General features: G+C 44.4%; 1 protein-coding gene across 1 annotated transcript in view; it reads right to left on the bottom strand.

The window, feature by feature from the left end:
• Nucleotides 1–3,182: 3,182 nt before the first annotated feature.
• LOC146821903 (calpain-2 catalytic subunit-like) overlaps nt 3,183–16,446 on the bottom strand; it is a 221,126-nt gene continuing 207,862 nt past the window's right edge. The window contains exons 19-21 of the mRNA XM_085612993.1: nt 6,535–6,651; nt 4,229–4,287; nt 3,183–3,750 (exon numbers count right to left, since the gene is read on the bottom strand). Coding sequence (XP_085469119.1) covers nt 3,727–3,750; nt 4,229–4,287; nt 6,535–6,651 — 200 coding nt within the window. The 3' untranslated portion in view covers nt 3,183–3,726. The remainder of the gene's footprint in view (nt 3,751–4,228; nt 4,288–6,534; nt 6,652–16,446) is intronic.

The raw sequence follows: 16,446 nt of genomic DNA, 5'->3' as shown, positions 1-16,446 counted from the left end.
AGTTATAGTCATACATTTAGAGATGGACCAAAGATTGGCGATGGACCCAGTGCTTAACTGTGTCTCTGTAATGGTCACAGTGTTGCTTCTGCAAACATCTGAAATATCTGTAAAGAAGCCCTTGTTTCTTAAAATAAGATGAAGCATCAAACAAATGTTTTCATTTTGAACTAAATCTAGCTCGGTTATTCAAGTGGATGAACACAGACATAATGCTGGCGGGGAGGAACGCACATGTTAACAGCAGTTGATGGCAAATTCACTCCAGTTTCACCCACAGAGGAGTTCTCTGGCAGTTGGCTACGAACTTAAGCCAACAGATGTTACAAGAAACTCATCGTAACTGAAGGTAAATTCATATTCAGTCCTCTTTCTGATCAACACCACAGTGGGCTGAGCTAAGCGGGTTTGGTTTCCTGAGTGAGACAGAATAGCCACATTTGGATTAGTCCTTGAGTCACAAATAATGATGTACGGAATGGGGGCTCTTTGGAATTTTGTGTTCCAATACTCCGGGCCATATTTATGACCCGGTTTGCGTCGCCCTTGCACCACGCAATGTGGTACAACAGCGACGCAAACATTTTTGAAGCCATGTAAGGGCACTTTGCGCGGCTTTGAATGGCTTAAAAAATCTGCAGCAATGCAGGACAAATCACTGCGTTGCATTACTCTGCGCAAAGGAAGCGCGGGTGTTCCCAAGCAACTCCCATGATTTTTGACGCAGTTCAAGATTACTAAAGCTAGTAAACCTGGGAATGCACCAAGAAGATATGCCTCCCCAGGAGAGGCCTAACGAGGAGAAATATGTTTATTTCTAAGCCTGGGTGGAGTTTGCAGAGTTCTGCTACGCGGAACTCCGTTAAGTGACAAAAATACCCTGCGGTGTTCCACAAGTGGTGGAGTGCGGCGCGAATTGCCATTTGTGCTGATCTTCCTGCCGCTTGGGCAGAAATTCTACCCGAGTGGCAGCTCGCGCTCGCCAGCTTACCGTTGGCGATCGTGTGTGGAGAAACAACTCCGCCCCAGAGCGCGGAGTGCAGCAAACTCTGAAAACTCAGCGAACAGAGGAAGTTCACCACCCAGGCTTATTTATTTATCCATGTGTTTTTCCTCTTTCTGTGTGCGCTGCCTTCTGAGGAAAAGCCTCTCAGTATTCTTTTTATACAGAAAGGTGCCCCTAACAACAACCCTGCCTACACCACAGGTACCCTTGCACCATGGTGCAAGGGTGCCTGCATTGGTGCTAGGCTGCCAAAAAGGCGCCAGCGCAAGGGAGAATTACTTGAATGCACCGTTTTGGATAAATAGGGCACATTCCTGCCCTTTCCCTGTGAAACCGAGCAGGCGACTTGCCACAAAAATCATAAATATGGCCCTTAGTGTTCGGTGTCGATCCTATCAGAATCCAAATAACGATAATGCTACTGAGGCCCCCTCCCCATCCACCCATTTCATTTGTTCTTTGGACTATAAAGGAGGCTATTCCTGGCACATCCCTGAGTTTGTTGAACACCTGGTTTTCACAGTCTTGAAAATCTGAACCGTGTTTGCTTTCCAAAATACCTTGAAAACGACCCCAGAGTGTCAGATTTAGACTTCAAATTGCTGAATGAGATAAATGGTCATCAGGGCTGGACTGGGAACCAAAAGCGGCCCTGGCAAACTGCTCGTCCGCCTCCCCTGGTGTAGGAGGTGGTGGGGCCGAGCTGTTTGCTACAACCGGTTTCGGCTGATTTTGTTACAGGGGGCCGATATTGTCAGACCCTGGTAACAAAACTGGTCCCCACCCTGGCAGCCCACCGGGGAAATACCCGGTGGCCGCTACGGCCAGTCCGGCCCGGATGGCCATATAGGATTCACCTGAAAGTGCTCAATTATTTTACAGGGAGAGGGAGGATTCCCAGGTTCCTAAGTCATTTTATAGTCTATTCTTAGTGTCAGAAGAAAGACACGCACAGATGTTTCTCAGGGTTGCAGAATGATATTCACAGATCCACTTTAGGGTTTCGGGACTCAACTCAACTTATGTTTGCAAGACCACTGGCAATTAGGTAGCAGGTGATAGTGGGGTGCATCTGGAAGGAGACTATGGCAGCAGGTTATATGCACGTGCCTTCATGCCAGGGTGGAAAATGGCCGCAGAAAGTAGAGACCCTGAGAACACTTGAGATGCAGGGAAGGGTATCTAGCTGGCCAGGTGACTGCAACTGCTTCAGGATTAGATGCATGCTAAGGGATTTCTTACACAAGAGCTTGTGGCTCCTTTGGGTGGGACTACTAACTAGTTTCATGAGTAACCTAAAAAGGGAATGGAGTTTGTAGAAAGAGAATAGCCTCCATATGACAACTTTGTTTCTTTTTTTGACAAGTGAACTTTAATTATTTATTGTTGTGGTCAAACCAACAACAATAAAAAAACAATAGGACAAAAGTATGCTACAGGACCTGCTGACACTTTCCATTCAGGCTCAATGGACCTGTAAGGTTTCTTAAGGCGGCTAAAGGTAGAAAATGAAAAATACAACACAAAATCCAATACATGAGATGGAACATGCCCCTATTGCGTGACAAGTTGGCAGTAAAGCTGGAGAGAAATAAAAGATGTGCTTCAGTTCTCTAGTTATGGCTACAGAACTACACCTGGCAGGGTCTTCAGGTTTCTTTTTAACACCAAGGGCCTCACTTAAGATGTGGTGGGTGGCCTGTCAGCCCAACAGAGACCCTCAATTCTGCTTCCCAAACAGAGGACCATCTGCTATACTCAGCAGGCAGGGATATCAGTTCTTCAGTGCATCTGCCTGAAGGGTTGATGCATTAAAGTAATGGTGGCAGGCCAATCGCGCCATATTTCATGGCCCTGCTGTACATGCAGAAAATTCCCTGCAGGTAGCAGGAGTTTAAGATTTCCCTGCCAGTGTCTTGTCAAAAGGGCAGACCCCAGCAAAAAAACAAGTGATGAATAAATAAGGAGAGGTGGCACCATTGTAACCTGGCAGCCATAAGTGCCAGGGCCCAAGCTATCGCTCAGGAGGTCACTGCCGCTTGCACTACCAACGGGACCTGGCATTCTTACCGCATGCCATTATGAAAGATCCCTACTAGCACGCTCATACATTTGTGACAGTTTGGACAGTTCCAGGCCACCCAAAGCTATAAGAATGACCTAGAGGAACTAGAAATATTTTCAAATGTATATTTAATTGTTAAACTGTTGTGCGCTGCTCAAGAAATAGACAGACACTGCTATCATGCGGCAGACTGTCATAAGTAAGTACGGCATTAATAAATAAGTTCCAGTGATCCGCACCGGCAAACACCAGAAAAATTCACAAATCAAGCACTGCTGCTCCGCCATAAGAAACCCAGCGTTCCACTGACCATAAATGAGGCAGGGTGGAACCTCCCACGATTCAGCGTAGTTAGAGCCTGGTGGGCGTGTTCCTACTTATCAACCTTAATTTAATGCCATGAGGACTCTGTTTTCCAGATTTTATTGCTTGTCCAATTTTCCTTTTTTTTCTTAAACTGATTGTTAACTCACTAATATAGAAGGGTGCCATAAAAATAGCCCTAGTTTATAAAGGATGGTATAAAACCTAAACATTCCATATACACATATTTAAACATATATATATTTTCTCTATTTGTTGCATAATATAAATCTTTGACTCCATGAGATAAACACGTCTTCAGCCGAGGTTGCCGCTCTTCTTTGCATCCACATTATATGATGGTCAAGGACAACCACTGCAGAAAAAAAGGAAAGGGGAAATCTTTAGGTTAATACCCACAAGTATGTACTTCATATAACTTCACCCACTCTCTTGCCTTCTCAGAACCTGTGGCTCTTGGCAAAGCCCTAGCGTACGAGTCTGGATCCAGGAACACTGGTGCTCTAACACTGCCTCTTTGGCCATGGTTTGCTACGAGAGTGACTGTGTGTTTAGACATTGTTTGCGATTGTCTGGTTCCTAGGTACTACACTTTTAATAGGCGTGGAAACTACTGTAGACTCTATACCCAGATCCACTGGCACCTGCAGATATGGAAGTAAAAATCAAAGTTCCTTACATATGCAGGTGCACATTAGCTCACATCAGCTAAGATATGGACCAATCAGAGAAAAGCCTCTATGCCCAGGAAGAGTAGCCGGCCACCCAAAAGCTACCTATGAAGATTTAGTCGTAAAGTTTGATAAACTCCAGAACATGGCATTCAAACTTACATTGAGGAAATCCAACGGAATAGTTCCAGTTTTATCCACGTCTAGTTTCTTAAACACTTCTGTAAAACAGAAAAAAAGCCAGTGAGCAAGTACAAAATGCTTCTGTGCAAGACTACCATTTGGAAAATTATCTTCTATTCTTACATAATGGTCCTTTACATTTAGGTTATGGTTGGAGGTCACCAAAGTGCAAGACTAGTGCAAATCATTTAACACAAAAATGCTTTGACATTTGAAATATGTTTTATTTCAAGATTTTTTTTTTTTACTGCATATGCACCCACATGCTCACGTGGCACACATGCAGGGGATTCTAGCGAAGTAGAGGACAAGAAAATGCTGCTTGGTGATGGTAAGCTGCTTGACACATTACGAGAAAAAAAATTGCCAAGAGGAATATCCACCACTCTAGTGTTTCCTTTACTCCACCACCTTAATTCAGAGTGTTAGCGACTATTATTTTCATAGCAAAAAAATAAATCGCAAACATTTTAATTTGGTCAATTGTATATGTGGTATTTTCCTCTTGAAACAAATGCTGCTTTCCAGTGCTTATATTCTCCCTGGGGTGAGAAAAATACCCTCCTCTTGCCAAACATTTGAAGTTTCTCATTGTAACAAGGCCCAGATTTAGTAGCACATTGCACCACCAAAAAGTGACGCAGTGGAACACATTGGTATTAACTTTCCAATGCAAAAGGCATTTTGTGCTGGAAATGTGTCCATTTTAGTGCAAAAAGCATTTTGCGTTGCTTTGTACCACTTTGCATAAATGTGGTGTTACAGTGGAAACACCCATAGTTTTTTACGCCAATCCAGATCTACTAAGATGGCTAGACTGAGCTTTTACGTCAAAAATGTCTAGTTGAATCAGGTGCCAACAAGGAAAAATGCTGTTTGTCTGAAAAACCCATGCATTGCATGTGTGCTGAACGTCACAGCAGATCTCTATTGGATTAGACCCTTCTATATTTGTTTAGGCATAGTAACTTGTACTTGAAGAGCATGCTTCAAGCCCACATCCTATGCTAGACAATGCACACTGACCTCTGTGAGGCTGTGAATCGGGCAAAGCAGCCTTTAACCCTTTCCGTGCTCATGACGGAACCACTCCGTCATGAGCCACGGGTGCCGTGTGCTCATGACGGAGTGGTTCCATCATGCTGCGGCCGTTGGCGGCCGCTCCGCCCACGCGGCGCTAATTCCCCGCCTGTGCGGGCGATTAGCGCAGTGGGCGGAGACGTGACGGAACCACTCCGTCATGAGCACAGCTCACCCGTGACTCGTGACGGAGTGGTTCTGTCACGAGCACAGCGGCACCGCAACTGCCCCCAAACCTCCCCCCAGCGCCGCGGCGGAATTCCTGCCGCGGCGAAGGGGTTAAGAGCGCCAGCACAGAAGACGACTGGAGCAGCAGCAGGCTGGTCTTCAAATGTATGGCTTCTGCACAGGGTTCCCCTCCACTCTTCTTTGTAATGCAGTAGAGAAAATTCAGTTGATCTGACCGTAAGGGCCTGATTACGATCGTGGTCGGATGCCGCAGACGGGTGACCGTCCGATAATGAGTCGGCGGTACCAGCTGCCCTATTATGATAGGGCTGACATGCAGGCAGTCGGAAAGGTCCTTTTCTACTGCGGCTCGCGCGGAGGCCCAGGAAAAGGGCAGCAGCACAAGCAGTAGTAGTAAAAGGCACTTAGTGCTCATCCATGCACCGTGTGCCAGGCTGCCATAGGTGATGTATGCTAGTTTTACTAAAGTTTATTTTCAGTACTTGCATCCCATCTTGGCCTGCTGTTTGCACCATAGTTCCGTGTTAATGTGCATCTCTGTAAGATAGTTTATAGATCTGTTTTCCTCAATGTATATCCAGTGTTGTCTGAGCTTGCAGAATGTACATTGCTTCCATTACTTACCGGCAATTGCATTACTCCATGTTCTACTTTGCTAATCTCCATTGCGGCCCTCCCTCCACTCCGGTTGTCAGGCCAACTGTGTCTATGGCAGCTTGGTACGTACAGTCGTGGACGGGGTGGGGCCTTTTTGTATTGGTACGGGGTGTGTCTTCGAGGCACAGGGGCCTCATTATGTAATGGAGAAAAGTGGGAGGGATGAGGAGGTAATGGCTTTATAGTGTATTCACACATTTAGGGAATCTTACAATTGTGACACATTTTGTTCTTGAACAGTGATCAAACGCCATAAACAACTGTTCTGCTCATAAAAATCGTACATTTTATAAAATAAAAATCAAACAAATGTTACTTACAAGAAGAACTTTAAATCTATCGTGATAAATCCTACTTACTGAACATAAATTCGAGGCGAATGAGGCATCGGACAAAATTATCAAAGTCGATGTTAAGATCGTCATCTGCAAACCGGGCAATAACAAGTTGGTGCATGGCGCGATTTAACTTAAACCCTGTAGAGTAAAAACAGAATACATTTATTACACAGTATTAGGGTAGACATTAACAAACATCAGAGGTGAATAGGCACTACTAGTGTTTTTGTTTTATGTTTCAAGTAAGAGAAAAGGTTATTTGACTGTAATCCCAGTTATCCGTCATGAAACTCTTCATTGATAACTAGGACTATTGAAGACTCCCACTCAAATGCAGGATACCGGAGCACTTAAGCAAGGTTCCATATTGCAGTTCAAAAGAACATTCTTCTAAAGTGCCTATTAGCAGCCCAGGTTTCTACAGTTTTAAATGTTTTTTTTAATTTGAAAATAAGACACTGATAATACAAAATGCACTACATGATACCTAACCTGCTGGGAACCCTTGTTACAAAATCGTTCTAAAGGGAAAGACGAAAGTAAATGAGGAAAATTGAGTCATAAGCAGCAGTTTTTCGATACCGAGAAGTGACACTGTCCCTTCAAGGGCGACGGAAGTACAACTATTCAATGGTGCTCTGCGCGAGCGATTGCTTCATTTCGGTTGGCTTTGTGATGTGGCTATCGGAGGGGACGGTAGGTTGCTTAGGATGCCATTGAAGAGTCCCATGAAGGAGAGCTAGGAAGTAAGTAAATGCATTTCCCTTCACCATCATGAGATCTCCATTGTTAGCCAGACACTGATTTCTGTGGTTCATCCCTCTAAAACACCAACAAGAAACCCATCAGAATGTTCATGTTATCAAAGACATTTTCAAATAATTGAAGTGAAATAAGGTGGCTTAACTCACTTGAGCCTCAGCTCTTGAATTGTATTCCGGACACGAAACACTTTCCTGTGAATGGATCTCAGGTTTACCCCTTGTGAATACGGATACACCGGGACCGATCCACCAGGAAAAGGACTGTATCGACAGGGCTCAACATGTATAAAAATGCCCATAATTGACAAACAGCTGTTTGGACTCTCTGAAATCCTTAGTTTGGTCCTTATAAAAATGCAAGGCTCATCTAATATCTATTGTGTGTAATCTTCGGTCTGCTTGAGAGACAGGATTTTGGAAAAACATAGCCAGGGTTGTGGACAGAAGACTATAAATGCCCAAGACGAGTCTGTGTAAGAAGGTTGGATAACTCCTTTTGACTGTTCTAGCCTATGGAACACCATAAAGGGCCGCTGGAAATATATAAACCCTGATCTATTGCTCTCCTTGCTTGGTGTAGTTGTTGTTAAAGGGGTGAAAGAAAGCCATTTTCTTACAAAAGCCATGATCGAGTCTGGCTGTGAGTACACCCGGGGAACACAAGATATGTAGTAGATTCTATTTTCACATGAAATGTGGCGTTGCAACTATAGTGGACGCTGGTGGAGCAAACATCCCCTGTCACAGGCTCGTGAGACTGTAGACTAATGGCAGAAAATGCTTGAATACAGCTTGGTGTTGAATATCAGAGGCCTTGGACATTGGGGATACCATGGACATGTTGAGCTTTCTTGAACCCAATGTTAGGACAATGTGAAATATGTTGATGTGTACAATAGAAAATTATTTTCTGGGAGGTAATCCTTTAGGGCTCATGCTGCAGTAACTTTAGGAGAGTATGAGCCCCACCACCCCTTTTCAGTCTGGTGATGTTTTTTTTGTCTGGAGTATTGTGATGAACTGTCAAATAATTCTTATACAATCTCCTTGGCTTTCAATAGTGTTTCATAGAGTACTCACTTCTTGGATCACGCCATCTTTAAGAGTATAGCGATGTATTGGAGACTGGGGTGTTGTCTCGCACACACAATCTCCTAGATTTAGGAGCCATTGACTTGCATCTTGCAGTCTTTGCCTTTCTTGGAATTGTAGGGTTTGGCCTGGCTGGCAGCAGAGGGCTCAGACTGACAGTGAATGGAGCCCTCTTAGGTAGAGGAAAGGAATATTCTGAAGAAGCATTTAACTGTCTCGGCATCTATGGTCTTGTCAACGTTGTATGTTTCATTGCTGACTGAGGTCTTGATTGAATGGGAAGTCTTCTTTGGCACTGTGCACTGTCTTAAGAGAGAATGGCATTATAGATGATGGCGTCTAGTTCCTGACTACCCATTTAGGGATTCTTGGACAGAACGTAGTCACTTACAGCAGAAGAAGCACCAAAGATATTTTAAGGCATAAACAGATTGAGCACATGCCCGGGGCCCCCTCTTTCCAAGAGGCCCTTAGAAGACAGTACTTTATCTCCAGCTCATTTATGTGCATCTCTGGATCTCAAATCTCAATGTGAAATTCAATATGGTTTGGAATCACAGGACTTAAATTACAAAAAAAGGGTACTAAAATTCAAAGTTGTTCCAAACAGAGGTCCCCAAAATATTTCTTGCCTGTGGCCCCCAAAATCTGTAGAGTGGCACTGAGGTGCACCCTCCCCTACCATTCTAAAATGATTCGATCATCCAACAGTTTTGCATCTTCCTGCATCCCTCATATTCTGATCATTTTAAGAGTGTGTATGTCTCAGACACAGACCACACACCTTTTTCTTCCTTCTTCCTGCAAAAGGAAGGGACACTTTACAAACCACAAGGTATACTTGGGAGAAGTTGTAGTACAAAACCCAAAATAATGAACAAATGCCTACCGGAAAGCACTAGAATAACACTGCTTTTTTGAAAGACCATTAAGTATAAACCAAAAGAATGTTATTTGGTTGAGTTTTCTTGTTAGAAAAGTGAAAACAAATATGGGAAGAGCCTAGTGCCCAGGAATCCTAATCACTGAAATAGAACTAAAATGTAAAAACTGCTGCCCATGATAGGTTATTGGTGCTATTGGCACCCTTAATGGGATAGTGTCAATTTCCAATTTCATAGAGTTGCAGCCCGACTGCCTCCATTTCCTTCATTTTATTGCCTTTTGTAAAATGTTTCATTAAAGATGTTTGCCAGCAACTTAGTTGTACTCTAATAAGTTTGTTTTTTTTAATCTAAAGAAGTATAAACAAATAAACAGCAAATTACTATCAATGCAGCCTGCGGGCAAATTAATTTAAAGTTTTCATACAAGAGAAGGAAAATGCTACTTAACCCTTTCGATGCGCATGACGGAGCGGTTCCGTCATGCGCATCGGTCGCGCTGTGCGGATGACGGAACCGCTCCGTCACGGCCCCGCCCGCGCAACAAACCTTCAGCACGGAAGGGGTCAACTTGCAAGCATCTGTTCACATTCTCTGCATACTCCTGCCATCTAGTGTTGGGCTCGGATGTTTGCAAATTGTTTTTCTTAAGAAATCTTTCAAATCACAAGATATGCTGTGACTCCTGTGGTCCACAATGTGCATGGGTACAGACTCCATCTTGGGTTGTTTTTCGCCTAGCGAGTAAGAACATATGGAGGTGCACCAGGCATATTGTGCTCTGTTGACTGGGTAATAAAAGAAGAAATCGGTAATCAGCACAAGCTCCCGGGGAAGAGGGTTGGGCACATGTGAATCTACAGCACTACACACTCTGAACAGATGCTTATAGAGTAACATTTTCCATTCACAACTATGTGGCTGTAGGAACACATGCTCTGCATCGAATATATAGTAGTGCCCTCCATTAGCGGTGGCTAGCGGGTAGATGATGCAGATATCTGGAACAAAGTCCTTAAACCTCTCCGGCCAACCCGAGCCTTCTGACAGGCTATGATGTCCACACAGTAATACTTAGTAAAAGTGTGTGGTGTTAACCAAGTGGCCCCCCCTTTGCAAATGTCAGCTAGAGGAATGTTGCCTAAGAAAGGCATGGTTCCCCTTTCTTAATTGATGAAATATGCCCCGGGAGGTACAGGTAAGCCTCTTATGGCTTTGTGGTAGCAAGCTTGGATGCAGTGGACTATCTTCCTATATTTGCAATGGAAATTGGATGACCCTTCTAAAGCATCATGAGGCCATCATTCTAGGAGAAGCAACATGGCACTGACCATGTGCTGACGACTGGGCTGAATAAAATCAGCTGGTGGAATGCCAACATTCTCTGTTGGTTGGGGTAAGCCTTAATATAGATCTCAGAAAAGGTTGGAATTGTTGAAGTTAAGGATGGGACTTGGTGGCACTTCTAGTGAAACCAAAATTGTGGAGCAGGAAATTTCTGCTTGAGTGTGGGCTAGGCATTGCTGCCCGTCGTTGCTCTTGATCTCTAGACGTTAAGGTAGAAGACAACGTGAATGCCCACTTCCCAGATGGGCGACTATCTCTGCAAGGCACTTGGTGAACAACCTTGGAGCCGTGGTGACCCCAAACAGACGTTTTTTGAACTGGTAGTGATGTCCTCTTACCACAGAGTGAAGGCACCGGAAATGCGAAGGGTGCATGGGTATGTGGAAGTAGGTGGACTTTCTTTTTTTTTAAATCTTAGTTGCCTGAAACAGGCAGATTTTAAAATTCTTTATTAAATAGTGCTCATTATACATTGAAGTTGATAAGTGAAGTAAGTGCACAATATAGATATATAGATGGTAGCAAGAGCAAGCAACATTGAAATCAAGACATTGGCAACAATTAAAGACATTTTCAGTTAAGCTCCCATTGACGGCACACAGAAGAATGCCAGTCCCTTATTGCCTTCTCTCTTTGTGTTCAATATTCCCTGTATGTGAGCCAGTTGCCCCAAATCGTTTCCCATTTTTTATGACATGGATTGGTGCCAACGGGAGAACGAGTAATTTACCAAAGCAGAGGCTGCCCTATTTCCTGTCTTCAAGGCGGGTTCGTTCTGCTATGCCCCAAGTACTGGCCACCCCTGCCGCCACCATAAGCCAAATCCTATGGTACCTGGGCCGTGTGTTCTTTCCTGTTATGGCCAACAAGAGCCATTTTATGTCCAGGGGGACCACAAGGTCAAGCACCTGAGGCATTCTATGTACCAACATGACCCAGTAGCTTTGAATCACTTGCCATAGCCAAAGAATGTGGAAAGAGGTGCCCTCCTGCAAGCTACCTCGCATTTGGGGGCCTTTAAGAGGTGGCACCATCATGTAATCTCCTTGCCCGACCCAGAGGGGTGACGTCCAGCCACATTGTCATGTGGAAATGTTGGAAAATTATGTCTTTGTTTAGAGCCAGAGGGCCTAGATGGGACTGAGGGTGCCATCATTTTTGGGAATGAGGAAGTAAAGAGTAGACGCACACCCTTTTCCTGATTGTATGGAGGCACTCTGTATTGCCCCTTTCTGGAGAAGAACTTGTGTCTCTTCCTCAAGAAGGCAGAGGTGGTCTCTGCTCAGGAGGTGTCTGAAGTGAGAGATGTCAGGAGGGGTTCTGAGGATTGTAGGCAGTAGCTGCAGTGAACAACCATTAAAACCCACAGGTCTGATTTGATGTTCTCCCAGTGAGAGAGGAAATTGTGTACTGTCCGCCCAACAGGTGATGTGTAATCATGGGCTTGGGGGGATGAAGTTGGATGAGTAACTACTGAGAGGTCGAAGCTCCTTTACTGGAGCCACCTCCGCCCTTCCCTCTGTTGTTTCCTCTGTTTGTAACCTTAGCGTAACCTCAGCCAACCTGTCGGTGTAAAGTGTGCTGCGGTCTTTGATATGACTGTGGCTGGTCTGTGTTGTAGCCTTGGCTCCTACTTTAGGCTGTCCACTTTACGATGTCCAGTGGCCCTCTGGAACACTCATGGTAGGCCTGGTATCATGCAGTCGGATGGCCCAAACCTTGTAGGGGTCTAAGTTAGAATCACCTCAAGGGCAGACACAGTAGTCTTCTCAGGCATCATCAGTGGCCCCGAGTTTGAGGGCTGATCATATTGGTCAAAGGGATCATATGGACTGCCTGGAGCCAAAGAGGTGTGTGGGGTCTCCTAAGGTGACTCATGGAGGCAGAGTAGGTGGTGTGCGGGAGCATGGTGGTGGAGGAGGAGGTGCAGGTGGTACAATTGGGAGCGACTTGTGCCCCGGTTCCTGTGTTTCATCTGTGTCGCCTCTTAAGGGGCCTCGAGGAGGCACTTCAAAGACAAGCATACTCATGCAAGGTAATGTGTCTGCGGGGTTTGGCCAAGGCGATTTCACAGATATCTGAATAAAGACACTTCTGCCTGGGATCAAGTTCCTCCTGGAGGCATTATAGAATCAGTGCCTCCGATTCCTCAGATCCACAGTAAACAGGGACTGTTGGTGTGGGCATCAGCTTTGTGTGTGAGCGGGAATGCCTGGCACCCTTGGAAGGATTAGGGCTAAATGTCCAGCGAGGCACTGCGCCTTTTGACGTGGGCTTGGTCGACTCCAAAGGCTTTTCTTAGTGCTGACTGGAACCAAAGTCCACAGAGCCTTGCAGGTGACTGCTTCTGATGTCCGTGCTTGTAGCTTAATGCTTGCCTCCCACTTGAGTGGTGCTCTACCTAGGCGTGGAACATTTTATGTGCCCCCCAGTTTGGTTGTGTGCGTCTTGGAGATGGGTGCTGTACTTGCGACCCTTGTCATCTTGTTGGTTCGAGGGCTGGCTGTCTTCGGTGCCAGATCAGCTTGCTTTTGTTCCTCATACTCTGAGCTATGCGAGGAAACCATCTTTGACCTGGGCAATGGCTGTGCTGCTGCAGGATGTACCTGTTTTATGACCTGCTTTGGCGCCGAAAGGGTCTTCTACTGCAAAGATGTCTGGAGTTGTGGAAGATAATTTGCAGTATGCCCAACATCACTATCTGCAGTACCTTGGGGTGTTCTAGGAGTGAGGGTAAGGCACAACTTGCAGGAGGTGTCGTCCCGGTCGGAGGAGAGGCACAGATTGCTAATGTTGTGATGATCTGACCACAGATACTTAGTGGCAGCACGGGGCAGTTTTAAAAGGAAGTCCATTCAATCACCCCCATCCGGCCTGCATTGTCTGGTGTTGAGGGTAACCCTTCTGCAGTGAGGCCCTCAGGAAACAGGAATCAAGGGGTAGTTGGCAGTCCTCTGAAGCTGATCGGTATAGCAATATGGCAGAAAATCATCGAAATATGAAGTGTTTTCTCTCGAACATGTAAGAGTCCAAATTGAACCGTATGTGCCCCCCAAAAAATGTGCAAGGAATACCATTAACTCAAAGCCATCTCAGTATACATCTGGCCCTCACTGAGAAAAACCAAAATACAGTCTAAAAGGACCCAAACTGCCTGACAAATACTTATAAGGCGCTCAAAAGTCACTGATATATTGAGAAATCGCCATACAAACTAGGAAATTCAGGACTCTGCTGATTTGGGTCGACGACGGGAGCTTTGTTCCCCGTTTGCCGCTGGATGGCAATGGCTGCCGCGGTTCTCATCATATCCCGGATTAATTCTTAATTCTGCTTTTTGGACCTCTGGAGCCTGGATTTTTCTATTTCACCGCATCTTATATTATTATAATGTGGATCAATTTGATTGATTTAGTCTGACCACTCCCCGGCTGTATGCATTTAAATACCTTGACCCCCTGTATTGAAATTTTCACAGTTTTATTTCTTGACCGCCTGTGTTCTTCTTAGACGCTTTAGATCCAGGCTTATCTTTTCTTGTGTCCAACACTTGATCTGATTGCCCTGATGAAGGTGTGACCCACACCCGGGTTAGACACCGAAATGAGCTTTGGTGCTGGAGAACTATGTGTTCCCGTTGTTTCCACCTTCCCTAAGAAGAAGATATTTGACTATGGACTGCATCAACTCATCAAATTACTGACTACTCGATGTTCATTATGCACTTGTGTCTTGAGCTTGATTAATCTTAGTATTGAAATGATTATGTTCTATGTGATTGTTAATGTTTGATATTTAACTCATTTTGAGTTGTCCGATTGCATGAGTATGTCTGGGTCTGTGGTGGTTTGTGTGTATTGAGAGAGTGTAAGTTGTGGGACCAATTATATGTCTATTTACGTTGGAACTTTATCATTGTATATGTCACTTTTTACAACTTTTGATAAAATGTTATAAATAAATATTATATATTTCCCAATCACCTTCCTTCCTATTTTTGAGGGGAATTTCCTAGTTTGTATGGCTATTACTCAATATATCAGTGAATTTTGAGCGCCTTATAAGTATTTGTCAGGCAGTTTGGGTCCTTTTAGACTGTATTGTGGCTTTTTCCCCTGTCCAATCTGCCTGTTATTCGCCTTCAGGGGGCCCCCTTCTGTGTTAGTGGTTCCTCACTGAGAAAAAAACAATCTACGATGAAATCCATGCCAATGCATATTGTAGACCAAAGGAGGAGTCATAGCAAATCTTGTGCTTTAAAAGACTTTGAGGAAAAACAACTTGCAAACATCTAAGCCCAAGACTAAATGGCAGAAGTATGCAGATCATAGATCTCTACAGCTACACATGCTACAAACATATCTCTCTAGAAATGCTCCGAGGTCCCATATAGAAGCAGCATTATATGGTGTGTAAGTCTATCAACAAATATTGCATCATGAAGGAAGACTTGTTTTGTGCTGTAAAATAGCCTAAAAGTATGCATTCCTTAACATCAAGGGGGCGTTTCCATGCAACCACCCAGGCTATTTAATGCAAAACCCTATAGAAAATGTAGACCGGGCTTTGCGTAAAACATGAACGTCACTTGAAAGCAGTCAATAAAAGGAGAAATATTTCATTTCTCCTTTGTCTGACTTTGCATGTGTTCTTCAATTTTCAGCACACATACAAAGTAGGAAAAGTTGTCTAGGCATAGTATTTTGCAATGGAAGGGAAGCCTTCCAGTACAAAACCTAAACTAGACTCACACATAGATCCTTGCACTATGATTCAAAGGTGTGTGTATGTTGCAATCGGCAGCAAAATTCTGCTCCAGTGCTCGGGAGAGGGGAAGAGAGCAATATCTCTGTAGATATGGCGCCCTCCTGCTCTCTCATAGCAGCACAGCATTTTTAGCTGCTGCACGGGAATTTAGTAAATCTTGCACCTTGTATTCTTGATCCAAATTTTTAAAGCTAGGTTCACGCTCTGGACCAAAGGTCTTCAAACTGCGGAGTGCACCTCCCAGCAAAGGTGGTGGTGGGGGAGGTGGGGGGGGGGGGGGGGGGGGGGGGAGGGCTGCAAATGTCTCTGCAAGTACATGTAAAAGAATATAGTCTCGAAGTGCGGTGATGTTTATTTGCCACATTTGTAGCCTGTCTTCATTTACTTGGAGCCCTTGAAGTGAGAACTGTGATCAGTGTGCTGTGGGGGCGGGGAAGGGTCAGTGAATGTGCTGGCAGGGTCAAAGAGGTTGCTAAATAAAAAAAGTCCAACTGTTTTGTGTTTTCACAGTCATGTAAGTGTATATAAAATAATGCACTAACAGCTTAGTTAAAAAATAAATGCAAGTTAAACTAATCCGTGATAAATGTACTTTTAGGTTATGAAACCTCAGTTAGCAACTACCATCACTGCAGATGTCTGTGTGTGTTAAAGCTCAGTGACAAATAACTGAACCCTATTTGGTGCAGAGGAATAGTGGCCTTTGTATTTATAGTCAGGGCCACTGGAACTGTGGTGTTGCAGCGTTTCACATAGTTCTGGATTTCCTGCATTTGCTACATAATCCATCATCTGCTGCATAATTTGCAGATTTGAGCTAAAAAAATGTTTCCAGCTCAAAAGTTACTAAAAATGCAGGAAGACATGTTGCCCCACAGTGGAAGGACCTTTGTAAAGGCTGACTGGTCATCTTTTTGTTGCTTATTGCTATAATTGGGTGTTTAAACTGGTATTTATGAGGGGCAATAGATGCCAGAACAGTTAACAAGTGTAACAAGCATTTGCAATGCAATAGGTCTCGCATTTACGAGAGTTTGAGCTATTGACATTGCAAAGAACAATGCCTTTTATTTTTGTTT

Source organism: Triturus cristatus, chromosome 6, assembly GCF_964204655.1.
Source record: "Triturus cristatus chromosome 6, aTriCri1.1, whole genome shotgun sequence".
In the NCBI taxonomy this organism is placed as follows: Eukaryota; Metazoa; Chordata; class Amphibia; order Caudata; family Salamandridae; genus Triturus; species Triturus cristatus.
The sequence above is the reverse complement of the archived record's forward strand: the minus strand, read 5'-3'. Positions and strand labels throughout refer to the sequence as shown.